Below are 26,183 nucleotides of genomic sequence, written 5' to 3'. Positions count from 1 at the left end.
CTTTTTGTAAACTTTATGTGTCTTTGTGGTTTACTTTTGGGGCATGAAAAGGTGGTTCATCTGAGCTTCCAGTTCTTTCCTTTGATTTTATATTGGAGTGGCCTGATTGCTTTTGTCTTCAGGAGTTCCCACAGAGGCCCAAGTCAGGTGAGGATCAGATGCTCTCAGGCTTTCTCCTAGGGTTTGGATCCCTTCAGGAAAGATTTTGGCCTCAGCAATTTGGGCATTGGACTAGCCTGGGAGCCAGGCCCAGGAAAGATGGGGGTCTATGGCAGCTGGTGGCTGTGCCCTCAGAGTTGCAAAGGATGATGGGGGCAGGAAGCGGCCCCAAGGGCTCCTGCGGACTGCAGGGAGGAGCTTGGTTGGTCCCGGAGAAAGGCCTGCAGGTCAGAGAGAGGCTATTCTCTTATTTTTTTTATTAACTTGTTTTATGTTTGTGCTTTGCCTATATGTATGTAAGTGTACCTGTGTGTACAGTGCTCAGTGAAACCAGAAGAGGTCATTGGATCCTTTGGAACCAGAGTTACAGCTGGTTGTTAGCAGCCATGTAGGTGCTGAAAATGGAACCTGGATCCTCTGGAAGAGCAGCCAGTGCTCTTAACCACTAAGCCATTTCTGTAGCCCCTATTTTAATTTTTTTGAGAATTTCACACATAAGCACTGCATTTACATCGTTTCCACCCCTCCATCTCTTCCCATGTCCTCCCCCACTCCATCTCAATTTCATAACCTCTTTAATTATTGCTCTTACCTATATACACATGTGGTATGTGTATGTATATGTACATACACACCCACCCACACCCCTACCTTACTGGGATTAGATAACCTGTCAGGGCACTAATCCCTGGAAAAAACTGATTCTCCCTTTTCAGCTATCTGTAGCTCTTCATCTAGAGATGAGGTCTTTCGACGTCTCTCCCACCCATCCACATTGATATGTCAGCTGACATCATTATGCTGGGTACTGCTTCCCTATCATATCTAGCAGCAGGTATTCTGGTCTGGCTCTTAAAATCTTCCTGACCCCTCTTTTGCTTTCTGCAATGTTCCCTGAACCTTAGGTGTAGAAGTTACATTGTAGATGATTTGTACTGTATTAGCCCTTGGGTTTTTGTTTCAGTTTGGTTTGTTTTTTCAAAAAGCCAAAGGTAAAATTTTGTACTTTTGGCATCAGTTAGTTGTACTTTTAGCCCACAAACCTAGACAGAGAAATAAGCACCACTGTACTAGTACACAGGTTGAGTACTGTGTGTGGCAGATGAGTATCAAACCTGTAGTTTTTGAGCTCCTGAGCACTCATGTGGTAACCTTATTTGTGATGGAAAAATACTGTGGACTTGAGACAAAAGAGCATTAAATTTGGCGGGGGGGGGGGCGGGAAATGGGGTTAGTGTCACTAACTAAATGGGAAATAAAGTAGTTTGTGACCCTTCCCTTTTGAAATCTATCTTTTTGAGTTATGAGAAGTAAAACTCAAGCACCCCAGTTAGCACAGAACAAAGAAATTCAAGAATAGCCAGGTTCTTTAGAAGTTCGGAACAGAGCCAAGATGAAGTGCTTGAGTATCAGGATTTTCTTTGTATGACGTCAGTCCCTGTGACCCCTGTTGAGCCTGCTGAGCCCTGCTGCCCTGTGATGCCCCATGAGCCTCCTGGAGCAGGGTCAGCTAATGGGGCCTGGGAGGGTGAGCAAGTGAAATACAAGAGGAGACGCCTAAGGCATCTCAGAGGTAAGGGGAGAGACAGATGTATCTTAATCTTCCAAACCTAAGTAGTTTATCCTCTACTATCAGAGTAATTCCACTGATGGAAATACCAGGGTTGGTGAGAAGTTAAAAGATAAAAGATGCCTCTTGGGATTCAGTGACCTGAATGGCTTACAAAAAAGCTAAAACTTGGATGTTTTAAGTAGGGCAAAACTGAATTCAAATTTGTCTCAAGATGTTGGACACAGAAGCTTCTAAGTCCTTTTAGATCCTTGAAAATAAAGGTGGTAATAAAATAATGGTTTGAAGGTTGTACTAAAAGTCATGTGGCTGCATGTAAGTTGAAGCTGTGCCTCATGTTTACCTAAGGGCCGTTCTCTTTTACTAAAGAAATTTCTTTGCCCCGAAGTTTGAAGAATGTGTTACTTTAAGCTTATTCAGATGACAAGCTGATGTGTTTGTGAGTTGAGTAAATGAGCCAGTGGCTGCCATGTTTTACTGCTGAAGCTGCATAACTTTCTGAAGTGCTACCATCATTCTCCATTTTCAAGCAGGAAAACTAGGCATTAAAGAAGTAAAATGGGCTGAGCAGATAGCTCAGTGGATAAAGCGCTTGCCTGGCACACCTGAAGACCCCCGGAACCTATGGAAAACTGGGCACAATAGCACATGTCTGATCCCAATGGTCTTTTTTTTTTTTTCTTTAAATTGATGGTGTATTTTATTTATGTGTGGTTTTTTTTTTACTTATACTCCCAGTGCCCTTTAACAGTAAGATGGTAGAAAAAGGAGCGCCCCCATGGAAAGCTACGCACAGTAGCACATCTGTAATCCCAGTGCTCTTGACAGTGACTTAGAGGCAGAGGAAGGAGAATCCCCCAGGAGTTCATGGGCCAGCTAAGCTAGGCTGGGGTGCACAGCACAACAGCAACACGTGAGCTTGTCTTAAACAAGGAGAGTGAGGACTGACACCAAGTTTGTGTGTGCACGTGTGCACGCATACACACACACACACACAATAAATTAAAAATTTAAAAGAGAAGTGAAATAACTTGTCTGAAATCATAGACCTGTGAATGGCAGAGCATGACTTTAACTCGTGTTACACTCCAAACCCAAGCAACCACTAAATTACTGCTTCATTTAACTAAATTCCAAGCCCATAAAATGTTAGCCCCATAGGTGCTTACAGCCTTTGTGTATGAATAGTTTTCATGGAGCAACCACTAATAATAGAAGAATCTGGGAAATTCAGACTTTCAGATAAAAGATTCTTCAATGAAATCTGAACTCTTGGGTTGGCTGGAAAGCCATGGTCTAGAAGCTTGCTGGTCCTTGATAGCGATGCTGGTGTGGTGGAGGTTACTAATGATTCAGGGTGAGCATAAATAAAATCCAGTGATTCTAATCAAAGCCTCTCCTGGCCCAGCAGTTAAGAGCACTTGCTGTTCTTACAAAGGACCTCAGTTTGGTTCCCAAGCACCCATATCAGGTGGCTCACAACCACTTATAACTCCAGCTCCATGGGATCTGATGCCTCTGACTTCTATTGGCACCCTCACACAGAAGGCATGCATACACCTACATATAAATTAAAATAAAAAAAAAACACTCAACGAGGCTTTCTTTGCACTTCAGTAAAATGTTTTAAAAACAATTCATGAGTTGACAAGTCTGTTAACAATCTTTGTATCCATCAGCCACAGAATTTCACACCAGTAATCTCAGCACTTCGGCAGCAGAGGCAGATGGTCTACAGAGACCCAGTCTTTTTTTAAAAAAAAAAAAATGCATCCTAAGACCAGTTTTTGAAGATAAATAAGTGTAATTCTTGAAGTTTTAGGACTGGAAGCATGGGTAACTTGTTACATGCTCATAATTTTTATGTATCATTGAACAGTCCTCTGCTGGGAACATGTATTATTTATACTGACAGCTGGGCATGGTAGCGCGTGGCCTTTAATCCCAGCACTCAGGAGGCAGAGGCAGGTGGATCTCAGAGTTTGAGGCCTGCCTGGTCTCCATTAGCGAATCCAGGCCAGCTGCAGCTGCAGGGAAACCTTGTCTCAAAAAGAAAAAAAAAAAAAAAAAAAAAAAAAAGCAACAATTAAAACAAACAAACAAAAAACCAGCAGTATACTCTGTCAACAATAATATTGGTATTTGATTCCCATGTGGCTTTTGATGAACTCTTACTGTTTTCTTGTTTCAGCTTTGGTAATCTAGAACAACCCAGTGCAGATTTACTGCTACAAAAAGACACAAAATACTGAAAATATTAACTACATATAGAAAATTTACCAAAAAACTGAAATCATTAAAAAGCATTCTCTTATTTGCCAAGTCTTAATAAAAGCCTGTGGGTAAGTTAGATAGGATAGGAGTTATTTCAGGTATTTGCTGCATACTGCTTCAGAGGTTCAAGTCTTGTTTTCTCTAAGAAAATTTGTTTGCATATATTGTGTTTTACTTGTATGTTAATTGTATATTCAGTTAGCTAATATACTGTTATCTTTTTTTCTGTATTTACTGCTGGGTTTTTTTTATTGTTGCTTATTTTAAAGGGAAGTAATGTTTAGAAGATGTGAAGCATTTAATCCTTAAATTCTGGAACCATTTGTAAAATATTTTCTCCACATCTGTACTATATTACCCAAGGAAAGAACGATACGTACATTCTGTAGTCTGTGGATGCAAGATGGCTAGTTTAAGAAAACTCAGTTATTTTTCATTTCACACTTCTTTCAACACAATATTCTGTAGTTCTTTTTTGTTTTTGTTTATTTTTTGTTTTTTGTTTTTGAGAAAGGCTCTCACTATGTGGTTCCAGAAGGCCTTGAACTCACTATGGAGACCAGGCTGGCCTTTAACTTTCCTCCTGAGTAGCAGAATTAAAGGCATGTACCACCATGCTTCACTTGTATTCTCTGATTCTAAAATTAATAGTTTAAATTTCAGGGATGGAGTGAGTGGTCATCTACATATAGTTTTTGTTTTGTAACCATTCTCTCATTTATCACTTACTGAAAAGAAATCCGTTTTCCCAGTGGATGAGGCTTTGCATTTTGTAAAGCAGTTGTTTCCTTCTGTTGCATAGGACAGTCTTAGAACACAGAGACATCACTCTATCAGAATTCTTAAATCAGCTAGGGTACACATAGCATGTTATTATTAGTTCAGAAATACCAAAATTTGTCCAACATTTACTCTTTAGATTGTAGCAGGGCTTAGTGTATCCTGACGTCTTTGTTTCTGAGCCCTTGCACAGCAGTGAGCAGAAGGAACAGACTGGAATTACAGCTGGCAGACTGTCTTCCATGGAAAAGTGTTTTGCACCTGAGTATCATCTGTCATTGGTGGAGAAGAAAAAAACTGGAGAGCTTGTTCACTACACTGTGGACAAGTTCCCAGCTTTTTCTTGTCTGACCTGAAATGGTACTCACATGCCAACACATTCCTGTATGTGCCTTTGTCATAGCTATGATGTGCCACCCCAGAAAGCAAGCCAAAGAGACTCAGGAGGATACACCTTATTCTGCTGGAACTTTATTTTTTAAGAACTTGGAATTTTACACCTTAGGAACTTTAGAGGTGGCTCAGCAGTTAAGAGTACTGACTGCTTGGTGTGTGTGTATAAAATATATATTTTTTATTTTTAATTTATTGAGAATTTCTTACATGCATATAATGTGTTCTGATCAAATCCACGCTACTCCCTCCCGTCCAACTCCTCCCATATCTCCCCATCACTTTTTTCTGACAACTTCGTGTACTCTTTTGGGGGGGTGCTACTCTAACATTACCCCCTCTGAAGAGGTAACCCTAAAATCTTGTAGGGGTTAGGTAAGAGCTCCCAAATACTTTTGACATTTTTGGGCCTTTGGAACAGAGTATATTGCCAAGAGGCCCAAGGACATTTTGACTTTTAGCCAAAAAAACTGGCTACTTTGGGGTCTTTTTACCCTAACTGCCTAGCCAATTCCTACCTCCTATTCTTATCACACCATCCTCTGAAGAGGTTACCCAAATTGCCACTAGGGAGTTGGGCCCGCTTGGTATATATTTTGATTATTCATTGTTATTTTTATTTTGGGGGGTAGGATGAAGGTAGCCCTAACTGGTCTAGAACTCACTGTGTAGACCAGGCTGGCCGTAATCTCACAGAGATCCACCTGCCTCTGCCTCCTGAGTGCTTGGATTAAAGCAACAATGACTGGCTGTTATTTTGATTATTGGGTTTTTTGGTTTTGGGGGTTGGGGGGAGTCTTTTGTTTTTTGTTGGGGTTTTTTTTTTTTTTTTTTTTTTTTTTGAGATAAGGGCTCGGCCTCTGGTGTGCTGGGATTATAGGTATTGGTAAACTTTTTGATTTAGAGCCTCTTTTTTTTTTTTAAGTATGTGTTATGCCTCCATGTAGGTAAGTGCACCTGTGTCATGCAATGCCTGAGGAGCTCAGAAGAGGCTGTTGGATCCCCCGGAACTGGAGCCACAGACAGTTGTTAGCTGCCACATGGGTCCTGGGATTTAAATCCAGGTCCTCCACAAGAACAGTCAGTGTTCCTAACCACTGAGCCATCTCTCCAGCCCCTTTAAAGCCTTTATAATACTAGCTCTTTAGCCTTATTTTCTTAGAAGGCATTGAACTTATACTAATAACTACTGAATTAATACTATGATTTTTTTTTTAATGCTATACGGGAATCTCCTTTGTTTAGTTTAAGAATAATTTTGTTTTCCAAGGGTATTTTTGTTTATTTGGTTTGGTTTTTGTGTTTTTTTTTCTTAAGATATCATGAACTGGATCCTTGCAAAAGTCTTTTAGACAATTTGAGGAGCAAAGTCATCATTGAATATCCAACTTTGCATGTGGTTTTGAAAGGATCTTGCAATGACATAAAAGTTCTTCATCAAGGTAAGTATAAACTTGTTCCTTTGGTTCTTAATCTTGAAGAAGCAAGCAGTCCTGTGGCTGCTCTTTTTTATTTGTGTTTTCAAACTTAGAATTTTCTCTGTACCTCAGTCCATAACATAAAGTACCAGATGAGCAAGCTGTTTGCTTCTATACCATCCACAAGTGTGTGAGCTCATAACGTTGATTTAAATAAGTCAGATTATCTTACTGCAAAAGGATATTTTGGCTTTATTAGAGTTTCCAGATAAAATTTACTATCTACTTAAAACTCTTGCAGTTCATACAATGAGAAAATACAAAACAGTTTCAGTGCCCTACTTCCTAGCAAAGGATGATATTGCAAGGAACATTATGTTTAAAATCTGGGCTACATTTAACTAAGCTTATGCCTTGACCTGCTATTTACCCATTTAAATTCACTCTTTCATTTCCTATGATTTTGTTCCATTGGCCATATGGGGAAGGATTTGAACTAGAAATGATATGTGTAACTGCTTGATATATAAAATTATCTGTATTTGCAGCTACTGATTAAAGTAATATAAGTGTGTTGCAGAGTAAAGAGTGTAGAGGTTGATTAAAAGGCAGTAATTACTTGAAAAGGTGAGAAAGATTATTCAAAGATTACTCATTTCAGTTAAGAAATAATAGATACAGGCCAAGTTTTATTGTAACAAACTCTAAAGGAACACAGACTTCTTGGATGAATCTGTATTTTTTTCAAAAGTATTATTCAGCATACATGGTTCACATTTTATTGACATGCCAGTATTTCAGGCAATGACTGGCAGTAGGCTGTGTTGTGAAATATTCTCTCCATGTGTATATAATTTTTTCTTTCTTGGTTAAAGTTAGCACATTTTTTTCCCCAAAAATGACCAAAATTGTTTCAGTGCCACCTCTTGAAGCTAGATTTTAATTAGCAAGTTTTTAATAATTATAAGCCACTGAACCTTATTTTTTCTTGACTTTGTTTTTCATAATTTGAGAACATCTAATTTTCTCCGATTAGGGATTTCAGTTTTAAATAATCACTTTCACTTTTTAAACTTCGTGAGAACTTACTTTTTCTTACCATAATTAACATAATGTTAGCTCTTCTAAATGTTGGTTTTAGGCAAGATGTTCAGTAATGTGAGTTACTGGCCAGGCAAACATGACTGTGTAAATAAAGGCTGTGCACACAGCTTGTCTTTTACCTTGTTTAGGAGAAACATGTTCAAGTCAGGCTTCCTGTGGGGAAGCAATAAGAGAAGAGTAATTCAACAGTGTGCTTGGAACCCTGTGTAGAACTGACTGCTTTTTTCCTCCTGGGTATATGGCGTTTGACTTATTTACAGACACACAGAGGCAACTCTTGCTTTCAATATAAATGGTTGCCTAGGGCTGCTACAGCAAAGAAGATCTGACAGAACTCCAGGATCCTGTCCAAGCTGTCACATCCTAAGTCACTCCCTTAACAGTAATAGCAGGTCTGTGTGTATACATTATTTTTCTTAACACTTCAAGGTATCTGTTTCTTTGTACAGTCTTGTAGCATTTGAAATTCCGCAGGATGGTCCCTTGGTGAGGAAGGGGATTATATAAGAACAGAGCTTTTTCTTTGACAACTATGAAATTTTTGCTCTCTCCAGAGATGAAAAAAATTGAATTTTAATCCTGAGTTCGTAGCATAAAGTGTTTTTTTTTTTGTTTTTGTTTTTTTTCCTATTTTGGGAAAAATGTGTTTTGGGGCTAAGATGCAGTGGTTTCCACAGTTGATAATTATTATGATGTTTGTTATGGTTGTAGATTGCCATAATTTCAAGTCCACCTATAGTAATAAGCAAGGGCAAGAGGGCTTTTGGGGGGTGTTTGCTTGTCTTTCCTTTTTTTTTTATCTTTTGAGACAGTCTCCCTTGTAGCCCCTCCTGGCCCTGGAGCTACACTATATAGACTGGGTTGACCCCTCCCCCCATCTGACAGGGATCCAACTGCTGGAACTAAAGGCGTGGATCACCACACCCTGCCTTCCTTCCCCTTTTTAGGAGTAAGAAAGGAGGGCTGTAAAGGTTAAGCACTAGATAGGAGATGAACGTACCAGTTACTCACTTTGTATCTGATCCAGTAGGAAGTTCTGTATCCATCTGAGAGTGGTGTGAACTATGCACAGGCGCCTCAATGCCAGAGTTAGATTTGCAGATTTGAATGACTTAATGAAAGCAGGCTGCATTTTCTTCTAGTGGAAAAGAATAGAACCCTATGTAAAAACAACTAGACAAGGGCTGGAGAGATGGCTCAGTGGTTAAGAGCACTGGTTGCTCTTGGAGAGGACCCAGGTTCAATTCCCAGGTTCACATGGCCGCTAACAACCATCCGTATCTACAATTCAAGGGGATTCAGTGCTTTCTGTGGGCACTGCATGACATTGGTGCACTTACCAACATGCAGGCAATGCCTTCGTGCACATAAAATAAAAATAATAAAGAAAATATTAAAGAAAACAGCTAGACAGTTTTAATAACATGTTCTATATTGTAACAAAGCTTCATTTATTAAGACGCCTGCAAAATATATTTCTGTGATAATCTGACTCAAGCTTAGAAAATTTCTTTATGTTAGAGAAAGGATCCAATTCAAAATTAATTACTTGCATTAGTGAAAATCCTTGACAGCACCTCTTCATATATCAGTCTCTTACTAGACCAACAAATTATTTATTCTCTCCCCCTTTCCTCCCCTCATTTTTTCTCCACAGTCTTTTCTGTCTTTCCCTCAGGCACATGAAAGCACAGGTCTCCTTTGTAGCACAGTGGTGCTATGACAGCCTACAGAAAGTGCACAGGAAACCAGAGGAGAAAATAAGCTTGTAGTAACGCATCATGCAGGCACTTGAAGAGTCTCCTGTAGTTCATGAACCTCCTCAAGGAGGGAGACTCTTGTCTTAGGAGGAATTACTTTAGTGCCTGCCTCATAGAAAAGACTCAGTGAATGCCTTTTTTTTTTTTTTTTTTCCCCTTTTTGAGACAGGGTCTCCTTATAGCCCCAGGAGCCCTGGAACTTACTATGTAGATCAGGCTGGCCTCCATTGCCTGCCTCTGCCTCCCGAGTGCTGGAATTAAAGGTGTGAGCCACTACCCTCAGTTTAGTGAATGTCATTTTGATTGCAAATACAACCTGAAATCTAAGCAAGCCCCAAGGAACTTGTCAGTTATAGTATGAGGCAGAGGTCCAGGTTTGTTTCTGGCATCAGCTCCCTCTGCCTCTCTGAGCTTTATTTTCCTTATCTACTTCATGGAAATAAACAGTATAAACCTTAAGCAAAATAATCTGAATCCTTTTTAAAGATCTATTTTATCTGTGGGGAGGGCCCACATGTACATGCATATAGGTGCTCTTGGAGGCCAGAAGAGAATGTCAGATGCCCTGGAACTGGAGTTACAGGCATTGTGAGCCACCCAGTGTGGACGCTAGGAACCAATTCTAGTGCTCTGATAAAGCAGCAAGTGCTTTTAACTGCTGCGTCATCTTGCCAATCCCTAATCTGAAATTTAACCTTAGCAATTTTAAGTGCATTTTTAGTGTATCGTTTCCTTTTACAAAGTTTCTTGGGGGCTGGAGAGGTGGTTCAGTGATTAAGAGTGATGACTATTCTTGTAGAGGACCTGGGTTCAGATTCCAGCACCTACATGATGGCTAACAGCCGTCAATACCTCCAAGGGATCCAATGCCCTCTTCTGGCCTCCATGGACACTGTATGCACATGGTACACTTCACTCATTCACACGAATGGGTGAATGAATGAATGAATGAATGAATGAGTGAATAAATAATGATTTTTTTTTTTAAGTTTCATGATACAATGAAATAGATAGAAAAGCTTATCTGTTTCCCAGTTTGCAGATTTAAAAGAAAAACACTAAACAATGGTGTGGCTTACATTTGCATTGATTCTGTAGACCCCTGTGCACTCTACAGATAGACTATCCTCAAGGTGCTGGATTTAGTGTTAAACTTGATGGTGCTGTCCCCAGGCATGACACAAGCTCCATTTTTGCTCAGTCTTCTTTCCTGTGAAGGAGGACGTTGATTGACTGCCTTGGCTTCTGTCCGCCCACATTCATTCAACACGTAATGACCCTCAATTTTAAGTTTAGAAAATATCTATATGGAAATTTTTTTTCCAACCACATGTGACCAACCTATGTGATAGTGGTGATCTGTTTAGTGGCCTGAGTGTAGGATCATAGCCGCACTGTGAGTGTCCATTCCCAAGTCTTCCGCTGAGTCAGGATGGACGTAACCCCACAAAATATAATTGCCGCTTTTAGACATCATTTCTATTTATTATGGTCAGATTTGTCTATCCAGGCTGCCCAGGACACGGCATGGTGTGTCTGCCCCATGAGCAGGGCTGTTGCTACACATCAGAAAGAAGAGGCAAAGAAAAAAACAAAACCAGCTGAGCGGCATAAACATTTGACTGAATGTTTACTTATTTTTTTCCAGTGAAAAGTGAATCTGCCAAGAATTTTGGCAATGAACATTGAGCACTTCTGGAAGAAGATGAAGATTCCCAGGCAGCTGCAGAGGGTTGTGTGTTGCTGGACTGCTGGATGATTTGGGGTATTGTCAGTGGGTGGTTAGAATTTTTTTGTCTGAAAAATAATTAAACCATCTAAACCTTCCTTTTCAAAAAGAAAAAAAAATGTATTTTATAGCCTCTCGAATTAACTGACATAAAGCCTCTTCTTTCAAAGGATGAACGCCTTTGCACTTGATACATGTAGCACTCATTAGGCTTTTAATATGCTTAATTCTGTAAGCTGAAGACATTTTGTTAGATTGACACAAAACCAAACCCAAGGATCACCTGTGTCAGCCGCAAAGTTGACCTTCTCTGTAGTCGACCCTTCCCGGAGAGAATGACACACAGGAGACCATCTAGCCCAGGGAAACTGGTTCTCCAACAGTTGGCCTTTGTCGTCTTTGGGGTTGATGTGTAAGTCACCTCTCTTAAGACAACTCCTATACTGGAGAAACTCCCAGTACAATGTCTTCTGAAAAGGCCAAGTAAATAATATTAATTACTATGTGTCTATTCAGTTAAAAAATCAGTAGCTCTACATTGAGTGATCAGTGATGACAAACCTGGCTGTTTTCACACAAGTTCTTGTGAATTCTGTGCCTCAGCCAGTCCTCTCTCCTTATCATGCAGGGATACCGTGATGGCGCCTGCTGCGTTTTGATACACTGAGCAGTAACTAAAGAAAAAGAGCATACTTGGAACTCCAGTGTGTCACTGAAATGTATGGATGTGTATTTATGTATATAAGTGGCTTAATGTATACCTTATGACAGTTCACATGTTGAAATTAAACTGATAATTTCATTGGCATTTCTACAGTTATGAAACTGCAATTTGACAGTGAAAGAGTCAGTATAGCATTACTACATCTGTATTGCATCTGTGTACTTGATGTTTAGAAAACTGGTAAAATTGAACAGTAATGAAATTCATTTGGTTTATAAGTAGAATAAGTTTCAGACCAAAAAGAAAACAAAGGCTTTGAAGAAACTTAGGATTAGAATTATGAAAATACAGTAAAAGGAGCATAGAAGAAATTTGAAGACTATAAATGTATATATATGTAACTTGGGACAGAACACTGTGGAAGTGCAGCTCATGGAAGATAAGCGGTCGTGTGAGAATAGAGCTGTATTCGTATCCAACAGCCTCAGGAACCTGACATGGCAAAGGGTTCTTACAGAATTATGTTTGCAATATCACTGGCTAGACAGCTAAGGGATCAAGTCTAATCCAAAAGTGACATTTGGATCACTAAAAAAGGTGGGAAGAGCTGAATCAAATGGTCATGGAGTTGTGGGAAGTGGGCAAAAGTACAGGAAGAACATGCGCTCTGAGTATCAGGTGGAGAGGAGTTTCCTCACAGGGCAGCCTGTTATGCTGTTGTCTCAATGCTAAGAAAAGTATTGAACTCTATCCCGTCTAGAATTTAAGTTGAAAATTGGACCCCCCCAAATTTTTTTTTTTTTCTGTATTTTCCTCTGCTGCCTAGGAGGTATGGGGCAGCAGAGTTCACCTAAATACAACTGTCAGCACAGTTGATTGATATGTGTATTTATTCCTAAGTGATTTATGGTAAACATGTTTTAATGAATAATCATGTCAGACTTGAGGGGGTGAATTTGGAATGATTTGATGATTGCCCTAGAAGCCTGTACTGTTAGAGCCCAATTTCTTTTTATTGGCCCTTTCTCTTTTAGATTCTTGACAAATTCTGATGAGTAAACAGACTCCTTGATTGATGTGAAGTTCAAGACCCTGCAGTTTGTTCATGAATACATTTTAAGATGTGAAAAGTTCCACTTGGCCTTTTATTTTTCAATGATTTTAAAAAGAAAATAATTTCATATTATACATATGAAGTAAAAGGGCTACTGTGATGGATATTTAAGAGTCTAAAGCACAATTGAGCCATTGAGCCAGTTGGTTTCCCTGTAGCAAGTATTTAGGATTCAGGCTTCACCAAGTCTAATAACATGTTAAGTACATGACTGAATGCCAGTTTCCTTTGTACATTTGGTTTGATAAGGTTGACATGCACTGTGTGGCATACCTATTTCAGATTACTTAACTCATACTACCTCAGTGTGTTTTACTTACTAAGATGAACTATGATATAAACATATTCTGTACTGAGATGTGGTGGACTATATTGTCAGCTTAACCAAATTCAGGGCTGGGGAGATGGCTCAGTTGGTAAAATGCTGTGGAAGCACAAGGGCCTGGGTCTGAACCTCAGAACCTGCATTTCTAAAAGCCAGGCTTCTAATCCCAGCACTGGAGAGATGGAGATAGGTAGGCCACTGGGGCTTGCCAGCCAGCCAGCCAGCCTGTCCTCCTCGATGAGTTCACTGAGGGAAACCAAGGTGGATCACCCCTGAGGGACGACACCCATGGTTGTCCTATACATGTACACATGTACACGACACCCATGGTTGTCCTATACATGTACACATGTACACATAACACATCTTTTAACCTTTGACAAGCAAGCTGTACGGCTCTACTAGATCCTGTTTCGGATTCTTGGTAAATAAAGTAAATTTCATAGCCTCACTATGGGGCCTTTTCTCTCCCTTTTCACACTTGACTGTGATGTTAAATTGTGAGCTCTAGAGTTAAGTATAGTATCATCATCCATGTTTTATATGGAGAAGGAAACTGAGGTCTAGTCAGATTTGAGGAATGTACTCAAGACCACCCAGAGTGTGGAGAGGTGGGCCAGCATTTACCAAGGCAACTCGGATTTCTTGCGTCCATCCTTAGCCTTTAGACTCGGGCGTCGTGGTGTGTTCTCCAGTCATGGGCTGTTCTGAATTCCTGCTGTGTGCCATAACATGGAGAACCGTTTACTGCTAGTTTAAAATGGAAATAATTATTTTAATAGTTTATCAAACACATTTATATATACTATTTTATGAATTCTTCGATAATTTCGTACATACATACAATGTATTTTGATCACCTTCACCTCCTGTTCCCCCTAACTCTTTCTTGATCCATCTCTCACTTCCCTCCCCTGTCCCAACTGCATGCCCGTTTAAAAACAAAAATTATTCACCAAGTCCAGTTTCTGCTGTCTGTATATTCATGGGTATAGGGCCATCCACTGGAGTACTTGACCTACCAGAAGCCATATTCTTAAAGAATACTCCCTCTCCCAGAAGGCATCAAATATCAGTAGCTTCTCAGCTAGCCCACTTCCCCTCCAAGCTGGACTGTTGACTGACTTTATCATGTGCAGACAACCACAGCTGCTGTGAGTTCCTGAGTGCAGAGTCCTATGGTGTCCAGAAGACCTGCTCCCCCGGCCCACGCACCTCTGGCTCTATAGTCTTTCCACCCCCTCTTCTCAGAAAGTTCCTGAGCCTTGGGAGGAGGTGTGATGCAGATGTCCTATTTGTGACTGAGCACAGACACATTCTCTGTACTTTGGCCACTTGTGAACTTTGGCATTAAACCCTTTTCACTACACAAAGCAACATCCCAGATGTCTGAGAGCTGCACTGATCTATACACCTTATTTTTTTGAGACAAGGTCTCATCTATCCCAGCCTAACCTCACTAAGCCTCTCTACTTAGCCAGATGGATTTTTTTAAACACCTGATTCTTCTGTCCCCAACTCTCAAGTTCTGGGATTACAGGCATATGCACCTTAACCCAGTAAACCCATTAATTTTTTAGGAGAACTGTTCATAATTTGTGAGACCACTTTTCTTAGAGACTCCCTTCAACCATGGAAAACAGCTGTTTCTCCCAGACGGCTTAGCACCCACCTTGTGTCTGTGCCCATGTTACTGGCATATTTTGCTGATCTGGGTATAAAAACTTCAGTCACTTCACTTAGCTGCTTTGTATTAACACCAGTTCCTTTGATTGGCCTTCAGGACGTTGGTATCTCATCTTTTTCATTGTCCTTTGAGAAGTGTCTGCAACGGAACTGAGCACTGCTCAAAGCTGTTGCTGCAGGCGTGAGATGGCATGGCTTTCCAAGACTGCTTGATTAAGGGGCCCACATGGAAAGGATACAGGTGTGCAAAATTAACTTAGTGATTGTCTTGTTGACATTATAATTGAGCATCAGAAGGAACTTGTGCTTGGCCTTCTGGTGAATACAACTGTAGCCATTGGGCCATGCCTGTAGATGGGACGGGCTTAAGGGGTTGAGTTTCAAGGGAGCTATTGCAGGCACTGGGAGGTAATATAATTTCATGACGTGTTGGAACTCTTGGGAAAGGGGTCAGGAGTGGAAATGTTTGGAGAAAATCCATGAAAACACCAGAACAGACAAAAGTAAGATCTTTTAAAATCTGAGTGTTCAACTATACAACCAAGAGGAAAACCAAACCATGTGATTTTTTGGTTTATTTTTATTTTATATGTATGAGCGTTATCCTGCATGTATGTAAGTGCACCTGTGTTGTGCACTGCCCACGGAGGACAGAAGGTGTCGGATCCCCTGGAATTAGAGTTATGGACAGCTTTTAGCTGACATGTGGGTGCTGGGTTTTAAACCTGGGTCTTCTGCAAGAGCAGCCAGTGCTCTTAACTGCTGAGCCATCTCTCCAGCCCAATTTTTGGTTTTAAAAACAGGCTTCCTATCTTCCTCAGAGGGACAGAGACTCACGTAGTGGTTTCACTTTTTTATTTCAGAAAACTCAGTTTCTCCCAGGTTTCTGCTTAGCACTCTAGTTATTTTTACTGTTAGAAGAAATCGTCACATGCCACCTCTTGGTATCTTGATTTCTTTTGGCTCCTGAGCAGTAGATTCTAGTTTAAGTCCATATGGTATAAATCTGTGGTGCAAAGACAGTCCCTAAAGCCCAGTAACTTCTTGTTTTTCCTAGAGCCCTGTGGGCCTGCTTTTGACTGTGCTGGTCTGTGTTCCCAAAGAAAAACAGTAGAGTCCAATCTGTGTTTTGAAGTATTGGGGGTTGGTTAACCAGATGCTGTGATTCTGTGTGGAGCCTTCGCCAAGGTAGAAGACACAGCTGCCTTTTCCATGTTCCTGATAGACTGGAAGGTGTTTTCAAGTTCTCTGCTTCAGAGCTCTCCTTGGAAACGTTGGTCAGTTGTTCAGCCAACATCCCTGGCCTCTGCAGCTGGAGCAGCTTCGAAGCCTGGAATAGTTTCTGCCACATTTGGACCCACACAAACAAAACTTCTAAGCACTGGAAATGGAAAACCCGAGGTGGCGAAGGAAGCCAAGAGAGTGGCCATCGGTCTTGACCATCCAGGGAGTGGACTCTGTAAGAAGGAAGCACTGTGTGTGGACAGTCAAAGGCAGAGAATGATCCAGATATTCTTTTTGTGCTTTCCTAGGTGGTAAGGAGAGCACTTGTGAGGCTTGGCTTGATGTTTTTAAAAGCAGTTCTTTCCCTTGACCAGCTTGTCTACCCTTGGGAGTGAGAGGGAAAGCAAGTTTTTTATCAGGTCTTTTAGCCTATCCAAAAGTACTTTGTTTGAGCTTCAATTATTTAGTCCCCTCAAAAGCTTTTTGTAATAGTCTATCATCTATGGTGCCTTTTACTTCTCCAAAGAGGAGTACTGAGTCTGGAAAACTCAGACTCTTAAATTGTATTAAAGGGATGGTAAAAATCTATTGTTTGCTACCCAACACACACCCCCTTCTTTCTGGTAACATCTTGAGTCTCTTTAGGAACTACCACCTTCCTCTGTTCTTAGCCATCAAGTGTAGATGGGCTTAAGCGATCTCCTACTGGGAGTGCTCAGTCTCCTGCCCCTCCAGTCACCTATTCAGGCACAGACTCTGCTCTGCTAGAAGGCTAACATGGGCTAACCCATTTTGCTACTTTGAGGAAAGCTAATTCTGTTGATGACTGAGAGAAAGCCAGTTGAGTCTTTGTTAAGCCATGCCATCCGTCCCTGCAGTAACAGCCAAAATACAGCTTTTATTATTTTTCCTGTAGCTATAGCAGGATTTGATAACCAGGAAGTAAACTGTAGTAGGTCATCACCGCTGGATTACAGAATTTGCCAAATAAAGAGGAACCTCGATAGTCTAGGCTACAACATTGGTAAGGGTTGGATTGGTCCACAACAGAAAACAATCCTAGCTGTCTCTTTAAGAGGCTTCTGGATGTTGTACATAGCACTCTGTCTACATCCCATTTACAGGTCTTTTGCCATGTAGAATGGAAGACTGGCTTGGCAGTTTTGCTGTTTTTACTAAAATTTGTGGATATTCTTACTAAGGCAGAGGGTTCAATGGGGGATTGGGAGGAAAGTCATGGCCACAGTTGCCCATTGGCAGGTCTTACCTTGTAATACAGTAAAGTCGTTGGTTGTTCTATTGTTTGATGTATTTTGGGATCTTTCAGTCGATAGGTCTTCTAGGCTGTGGCATCAAAAGATTTGGACAAAAAATTTAGGCTGAGCCAAATCCTGGCATAGATGGGGTAGATGATCTCTAGGCCCCACCCCATACTAAGGAGCTACTGGCAGTAGGTGGTTGCTGGGGGAGGGAGGATCATTCTTTAAGGATATGTCCACTGGTAGGTTTCCCATGCTCCAGTGGCTAGCTCCAAACCCATGCACATGTGGGCAGCACATTAGTCTTAGTGATTAGTCTTAGTGATTTAAAAAACAAACAACAAAAAAAAAAAACATGAAGTTCTAGAGATGTTGGAACGGTAGATAACCACATTTCATCATACACATGTATGAATATCAAAAATAAAGTATAAATTTTAAAAGAATAAGTTCAGGCTATATGTTGTACTGCCTACAGGATGAGGCTTTTGGAAATCTCAGAACACAGATTGACTGACTTTGAAGCAAGTGTGTTTATAAAGGGAAGGACAGAATGAAATAGTTCTGCTACAAGAACACTTTCTGCCTATGCCATTCAATCCCAGGCAACTGTGTGCAGTGATCTAGACACCTGAAAAGTCAGATTCCTTCCTAAAGTTAAGTTAGCGTGAAGAAAAGAAAAGGAAGAAGTTCCGGATAGAGACCTGGGAGACATATGATTCCAGATTCTATTCAATAATCTAATAATAATGCTTTCTAGCCTGTCAAGGGCCATCTGTGCACCTTAAAAAGATGTAGCTGTGGGGCTGGAGAGACAGCTCAGTGGTTAAGAACACTGGTTGTTCTTGCAGAAGACCTGGGTCCGAATCCCAGTACTGACATGGCAGCTAACAACTGTCAGTAACTCCAATCCCAGGGGATCTGACAGCCTCTTCTGACCTCTGCGAGCATTACATGACACGGTGCACTTACCTACATGCAGGCAATGCATGCATACACATAAAATAAAAATAAAATTTTAAAAAGCAAAAAAAAAAGATGCACCTGCTGTGCAACTGTCCAGCAAATGACATGCTCTTCCTTCCTTGACCAGGCCACCAATTTTTTACTACTCCAAAACAGATCGGCATAGATCACCTATAGATGAACCTAGAAGCTGATCGTCTACAGCCACCCAAACCTGAATTTGGAATATAAAACCAAAAGTCAGCTAGATCTCTAACTTGTGCCATGAGCCTTGTGAAACAGATACTGGAGATCTTCAGGAAACAGAAGCATTGAGTACACATGAATGGAGAGGAAGAGGTCCACTGTATGGGATTGACTGAGCTGTGCAAAGGCAGATCCTAAGACTTGCGGATTTGTCCGCAGGCTTGAGACTCCTGAAAGCTAATGTGTCAATCAAAAGCTGATAGGAAAGAATCTTCTCTTACTCAGGTAAGAGAAGCCAACCTGTTTTATTCAACCTTTCAGCTGACTGAATGGAACTTGTTCATGTGAGGTAAGGTAATCTGCTCTACATCGATTTCCAATGTAAATGTTAATCCAAAAATATTCTCATGGAAACACTCAGAATAGTGCTTGACCAAAAATCCAGGCGTCCTCTGTCCCAGTCAGATTGACACATCATTTAAACATCATAACCAGAAACATAGTGGGAAGCAACTAAAGCTAAAAGAGATTTTCATCACAAGGAAACCTCTAACGCCTAACACTCCATGGATGCTCTGAATCAGATCTCAGTCCCAACCCCCAGCAGACGTCACCCATTGACACTAACAAGGATTAGGCTACTACATCTGTACAGTACTCTGCAGAGATATCACAGAAATGACCAAGAACAGTCCTTTTGGAAAGTGAAGCCAAGTCTGTCCCAGACTCACTCCAGAATAGCTAGTCTTTGCTTTTTATGTTTTTAAGACTAAAACGTATGGAGGACCAGTGACCACAGGTTGTCTCGTAGTCTCTTTGGAATTAGGAATTTTATTGTGGTTCTATTTTCTCTCCCTATTATATAGAGCCTGTGGTTAAAATTATTTGCCCACAAATCACTGAACCCTTGATATGAGACCCCACTGACATGGACTATTGTATTTGGACCCAGCTTCATTAACAGATTTCATATGATCTCCCTTTGGAGAGAAAACGTGGCTATTATGGGGGCCGTAGGATTATGGTAGACAGTCAAAGGGCTGGAGTGTCCAACTTTGCTTATTCTACCTGGTACATTCTGAATATGATTTGAGAATAACATCTCTGCCCAATCTGCTGCCTCAGCTGCAGTAATCGGCTTAGGAATGGATATATAAATTCATACCAAAGTGAGCCTAATTTTTACTGGGAATGCTAGAGTCTAACTACCTTTTCCTCATTGGGCTTATTTAAGTACGCAAGCTTTAGAACCCCTGTAACCATCATGTGGCAAGAAAGCTGATAGAAGACTCAGTGACATTTTGCTTTCCATCTTACAGTCTTTTGGGAATGTGTTTCCTTCATACAGCAGCAGCAGTGAAGTTCCCACACAATATAGAAAATGTCAGGAAATTCAATCAGCAGCTTCTTGCAGAGGTCTCATCTTTGCCAAAGTACTCCCCTCCAATATACATAATTTAAAACTGCAAATGACCAAATCTTACAACCAAAAGGATCGTAGAAATCAGCTAGTCCAGTGCCTTCCCACATGCCTCAGGAGGCAAGCAAGGTGATTTTTTAGGTGCTCCTTGAAAGCTTTTTATTTTTTCTTTCTTTAATTTTATGTGTATGAGTGTTATGCCTGCATTAGGTAAGTGCCCATGTCGTGCAATGTCCGCAGAGGGCAGAAGAGGCTGTTGGATCCCCTGGAACTGGAATTACAGACAGTTGTTAGCTGCCATGTGGGTGCTGGGATTCAAACCCGGGTCTTCTGCAAGAACAGTCAGTGTTCTTAACCGCTGAGCCATATCTCTTGAAAGCTTTTTAAATAAAGCTATCACCATGAGTCCTAGAAAAATGTAACTAGACCTTTTACAGCAATCTTTGCGATATCATAGGTTTTGTTTAATACTTTTATCGGATAAGAATTGAAGCTTATAGAGAAATCAGCAGGGTTTCTTTTGTTTTTATTTCCCTCCTCAGTGCAGTGAACTTTATTGATGGTATTCAAGGGTTTTGTTTTCTATTTTAAGGGTCAGTTCCTGAAGAGTGAGAGTTATTAAATGTGAAATCTTAAAACTGGGAGAGACCCTTGAGACTCAAACCTCATCAGTCTTCAGCGTCAACACTCTCTTCAGCACACATCACAGATGGTCATCTAGCCTCTACTTGAATACCTCTGAGGATGGGGTGCTCACCACCACTTGAGACACACATTCCATCTTGGCAGCTCTGGTAGGCAGAAGAGCCTCCCTTGCTGAGACAAAATCAGCCCCCTGCCACCCACTTGAAATGTCTGTCCACTTAGCTCTGCTTTACACCGAAGCCAGCCCCCACCTTCAATGTTTCAAGACAGTCACTCTGTAATCCTCAACACACATCCCTACTCTCATCATAGAAGATAGCTTTTAATCACCAGTTTTTCATCTTTCTCTTTTCATTCTATACTCGCATGTCTGTACATATTTGCTTTGTGTCTAGAACAACACTTAATATACTTGCAGAGTGGAATGAACCAGCATATTCCAGCCTTTGTCTAGACCCTATGTTTCTCTCAAGGCAAGCCAAACTCGCCATGTCCCATGGTCACACAGTGAGTGACAGCATCAGTCTTTCTGCTTTTCAATTTTTTTTCCCAGTGCTAGCGATCAAACCTGGGGACTCATTCATATATACTCGGCCACTGAGCCACACCCTTTAACCCTCCTTTTTTTTTTTTTCTTTACCATTATTCCATAGTCGTGACAGATTAACTGAACTTCAGCTTATGATTCCAGTTTACCCTTATTCCTTTTCATTTACTCATTCTAGTCTTTTGAGAGTTTTGTCTTGATCCTGTCAGCCAATTCATTAAATCCAGGAAAATAGAGCGTGAGAGCTTCCCTAGAAACAACAAAAATAACATCAGGATTCATAAAAATGTAGTGAGTGAAGGAAAAGCATAGGACTTAGAAGATACCCGAGAGATTGATATAGACTGAAAACATTAAAGAATTCAATACAGATCAATGAGAAATTAAGAATGAGTTAGGAGATTATTCACCTTGTTGAATGCAATGACCTAACCTTGTCCAGCCAACACCCCTAGTGGTCAGTGCCACATAGAACACTGGATGCTAATTAAAGATAATTCAGCAGTGAATTTCTTACCAGTTTCTCCCTATCTTTGACTCTGGAAAGCATTCCAGTGTGGTGGTTAAAGGAACTAATTTGCAAGTTAAACAGGATTGAATTCAAATCTTAGCACTGCGATTACTAGTTGTATATCTCAAAAGCTGCCCAGCTTCTGCAAGCCTCCATTAACCAATTAAATAACATGGTGTCAATCTCACAGGCTCAACATAATAAAGCATTTGATGCATAAAGAATATACTGTGGAATATAATTGGTTCCAAGTCTATTGGTATATAAAATAATTACAAAAAGTGAAAGTGAAATTAGCCTGCACACATAGATCTGTCCATTATGACCTTGTGTATTTTAGATTGGGCAATTTCTACCCTAAAGCCATTCAGTTAGGTTACTCTAATTTTGATGAAATTCCCACAATCCTAGGGCTTCCCATGTTGAAAGGAGCAGGGCTATGTGAGGGTCACAGAATAGTTGGGATGAAGGAGTGAGCAGAAACCAACTGGCGATTATTTCCTTCACCATTATTGGCTAAACACAGAGGTCTGAAATGCACAGAGATGCCTCTTCCATTAGAAGGCCACTCACTCTCCGGTGTCACCTATGGAAGGCACCCAAGTACTGCTAGACTCGCCATCTGCAGCGTTACAGGACATGGAAGGGAAGAGGAAGTTCGGAGCTCGCATATGAGGCAGAAGATGAAGGCTGCTTTCCCAGTGAACTTTCTGACTGCTGACTTTGCCATCATAACAGAACACATTCTTTTTTTAATGTGAAGAACTTGCTGGGTACATGTGCCAAGGCAGGCACAAGTCTAAGGATCGGGCTTCCAAACACCGGCTTGCCAGCCTTGGGTGGGAGGGGGGCCCTCACCTGATCTGAGGATTATTGTTAGGCAAGAGGGTTTATGAAAATTAAATCCCAATTTTTTTTTAAACAGAGGAAACACCAGGCTTCCTACCCTATGAAATAGAAGGCTTCAGTTGACTTCCTACTTTTTGTTTTCAAGAATTCTTAGGTGTGATGCTTTTTTATTCATCAGTGGAAGACCAGTCAGTACCTAGATAATTATCTAGGGTCTAAACCATAAAGATGACTACCAGAGGCTCCCAGATTAGTACTTCTGGTGACCCCATGGTTGTCAGGACTCTCCCACTCGCTGGGAGAGCATCGGCACTGCCTGGTTGAGAAAGGAGTTCAACAGACACCTTATTCATCACTTGGAAGTTTTTGGACTAATTAGTCTTTCTCTAGACAGTCAAAGGGCTGTGTATATGTTTGTCGTATTCGTCACTTAATCTGCTTCCCACCTCCCCCACTTAGGATCACACAGCCTTTCCTGAAGTATTACCGTTTTTCCATTTCTCCTTCCTTTCTTTTAATAACTCTGGGAGACAGGGAGGCACCTTGTAAAGTTAATTTCCTCTGAAGCTTTCAAAGCAAAGGCATCTCTGGCCAGACACCACCACCCCTCTCCACCCCTCAGCAACGTCGCACACCCCTCCTCACAGCCTTAGTCACTGGGTTGCACCCGCCACCTAGTATGTGCCAGGTCCCAGCTGGGGCTCAGGGGCACAGTGAGTTGCTCTGTCCAGCGGTTCTTTGGTCGGAGGGTGGGGTCCATGTATGGGAAGAGTCCCCTCATTTATCTGCCTGGTCCCTTCCACTTTTCACTTCCTGACGATGTCCCTCCCCCTCCCCACCCCCCAGCTGTGGTACTTTCAGGACTCCAGGCTGGCTGGCTGCCTGTACTGTAGATGGCATTTCCTCTTCAAAGGCCTGTGGCCTCAGCCACCCAGCTCTACTAAGCACATAAACCTTCAGAATTGCTGCCTTGCCTCCTTGGAAAGCAAGGGTAGTTTTTGAAATACCTCTTTGGTTTCTTGGGGCAAAGCTGTCTCAGTTCTATTTTATTTATGCGAACCTGACCTGTGGCTTTTGAGTGTTTGTGTTCGTGGACTAAGCTGAAAGCATTTCCCCTTCCGTAGAAGGCCTCAGCACAGCTGGGGACCAGGCTGCTCAACTCTGGCAAAAGCTGTCCCAGGAGCACAAGTATCCAGCCAAAGAACTCTAGAGGCTCAGAGAGAAATTCACTGAGGCTCAAAGGGCCGAGGCAGTCAAAACTAGGACCATAGGCTGAGCCATGAAGCTCAGCAATTCCTTTGATTAATATGATGGGCTGGACTGGAGACACCTCAGTTTTTGCAGATTTCTTTTTAATTGTGCATGTATTTACCAAAACTGTGGGTTTTAGCAGCTGTCGTGTCTGATCTTTTCCTCATATCCCCAGATTTTAAAGCAGTCTTGCCAGTACTAACTCTTCCAGAACTTGGTTGATCCCTGTCATTTGTCTGTCAGTGGCCTGTCATCTGAAAGTGACAGTTCTAGATCAGCCAATGAACATTCCAGTCTATTTCCTTTTCCATCTTCTCCCTCCGTGGTACCTACAGAATGGAAGTAGAAAAGGCTCAGGAGTCACTCTTGGGGGCTGGAGAGATGGTTCAATGGTTAAGAGCACTGACTGCTCTTGAAGAGGACCCAGGTTTGATCCCCGGAACCTGCATGGTGGCTGACAACCATCCAAAACTCCAGTTCCAGGGGAATCTGACACCCTCTTCTGACCTTCACAAGCATTATGTGACACCAGTGCACATACATACTTACATACATGTAAGCAATACACTCATACACATAAAATAATTTTTTTTTAATTTTTAAAGTCATATTCTTAGGTAAGGCACATAGCTCATGGTAGACTGCTTGCTTAGCCTGCATGAGGCCCTGAGTTCAGTTCCCAGTACAGAAATAAATGAAGTCTCAGTCTTCTCATATTTAGTGATTGGGTAGCCTAGTCCTTAGGTAAAGAATGGAGGCAGAAGAAGGTGAAGAGGGACCAAAGACAATTGTGTGATGGAAGCAGGGCCCCAGACATCACGAGGGTCCAGGATCAGAGTTGAAGGGACACTGCTTGGCTGGTTTTAAGAGTGGATCTTGGGGCTAGAGGACGGCTCAGTGGTTAAGAGCACTGGCTGCTCTTGAGGAGGACCTGGGTTCAAATCCTAGCACCCACATGGCAGCTAACAACCATCCATAACTCCAGTTCCAGGGGAATGTGACACCTTCTCTGACCTCCAAGGGCATTGCATGACACAGGTGCACTTAGACACATGCAGGCAGTACACATATACACATAAAATAAAAATGTTTTAAAAGAGTCAATCTTACCCCATTCCTACTCCCACCCCCACTATACCCCCCCCATGCAGTGATGGGTCCAATGGCCCTGGAAACCTGTGATTATTTGAGACACGGGGCTAACCTGGAAAATTTGAGGAATGAGCATATTGAGGAATGCTTTCCCCTCTAGAGAAGGAGAGACTATTCAGCACTAGTTGGGAGCCTCAATGAATTGGCCCAGATGATAGATCTACCAGGAATGTTGCCTGTTATTAACCTTAAATAAACAGATTGGAGGTTATTAAAGGCCAAAGTAAACAGCTGCAGAGAAGAATTGATGTAGGGTTCTGGGCAATACAGACATTACAGGAGTCTGGGCTGTTAAGTTCTGGTAGTAGTGATCAAACTTAGGGCCTTGTGGATACTAAACATGCACTGTACCACTGAGCTACAGCCCTATCCCAAAAGTTACAGTTTGGAGGGAAAATATTCCATGGTCCCTCGTTTAAACTCTAAGTTCAATGATGGTGACCCCTGTTCATTCTGTGCCTTCCAATATTTATCTTTTGGCTATCCAACTTGTCCAAGCTACCTACTTTTCTCTCACCTAATATTGGGGTCCAAAAACAATACCCCAGACCTCTTCAAGAGGCCCTAGAATCTAGTGCAGAACCCAGATACCTCTGCCCTTTCTTGGTTCTCCCCCTCCCAACACAAGGAGAAGCTTCCGGCAAGATTTCTTTTTTACTGAACTTACTCTGCCAGAAGAGAAACTGAAGAACGCTAAGTTCATACACAGGAAGAAAGATTGGAGTCTGCTGGCACCTGCATAGACTATTATTACACATCAAATTATCTTCTATTATGGAGCAATCATCCAATACTCTAAAGAGGACTGTTTATAAACCATTCTGCATTGCAAACAGACTTTGTCCTAGAATATCTCTTCTCCAAGCTCATTGAGTTCCCCTAAAAATTATTTAACACTCCTCTAAAACATGCCTTCATCTTCCACAACTAACATGTCCATTAAAGGATAGTAGAGAGGCAGGAGATGGAGGGAACAGGGCATACCCGCTTCTGAAGAATGGCAGGCTGCTCTCTCCTAGGCTGTTCTTCCCTTGCTCCCCTCTTGCACTTAAACAAATGTGTGTGCCTTTCTCCTGTTTAATATCTTTATCTCTGTTCATTCCACTGACTCTTCAAAGGAGATTTCCCTTTATCCAGTGACACTGACCACCTGACTGGTTTCTTGAGTTGCATTTTTTATAAAATCACTTTATTTTA

At 41.4% G+C, this 26,183-nt stretch overlaps 1 protein-coding gene across 2 annotated transcripts in view; it reads left to right on the top strand.

Annotated features, from left to right (window-relative positions):
• Znhit6 (zinc finger HIT-type containing 6) overlaps positions 1-12,636 on the top strand; it is a 59,470-nt gene extending 46,834 nt beyond the window's left edge. For both annotated transcript variants that reach the window (XM_029560287.1, XM_008826248.3), the window contains 2 exons: positions 6,494-6,618; positions 11,107-12,636. In XM_029560287.1, coding sequence (XP_029416147.1) covers positions 6,494-6,618; positions 11,107-11,147 — 166 coding nt within the window. In that variant the 3' untranslated portion in view covers positions 11,148-12,636. The remainder of the gene's footprint in view (positions 1-6,493; positions 6,619-11,106) is intronic.
• Positions 12,637-26,183: the final 13,547 nt, after the last annotated feature.

The sequence above is a fragment of the Nannospalax galili genome, unplaced genomic scaffold, assembly GCF_000622305.1.
Source record: "Nannospalax galili isolate Female #2095 unplaced genomic scaffold, S.galili_v1.0 scaffold9, whole genome shotgun sequence".
Lineage (NCBI taxonomy): Eukaryota > Metazoa > Chordata > Mammalia > Rodentia > Spalacidae > Nannospalax > Nannospalax galili.
Note: the sequence above shows the minus strand (reverse complement) of the source record. Positions and strands in the feature narration are given on the sequence as shown.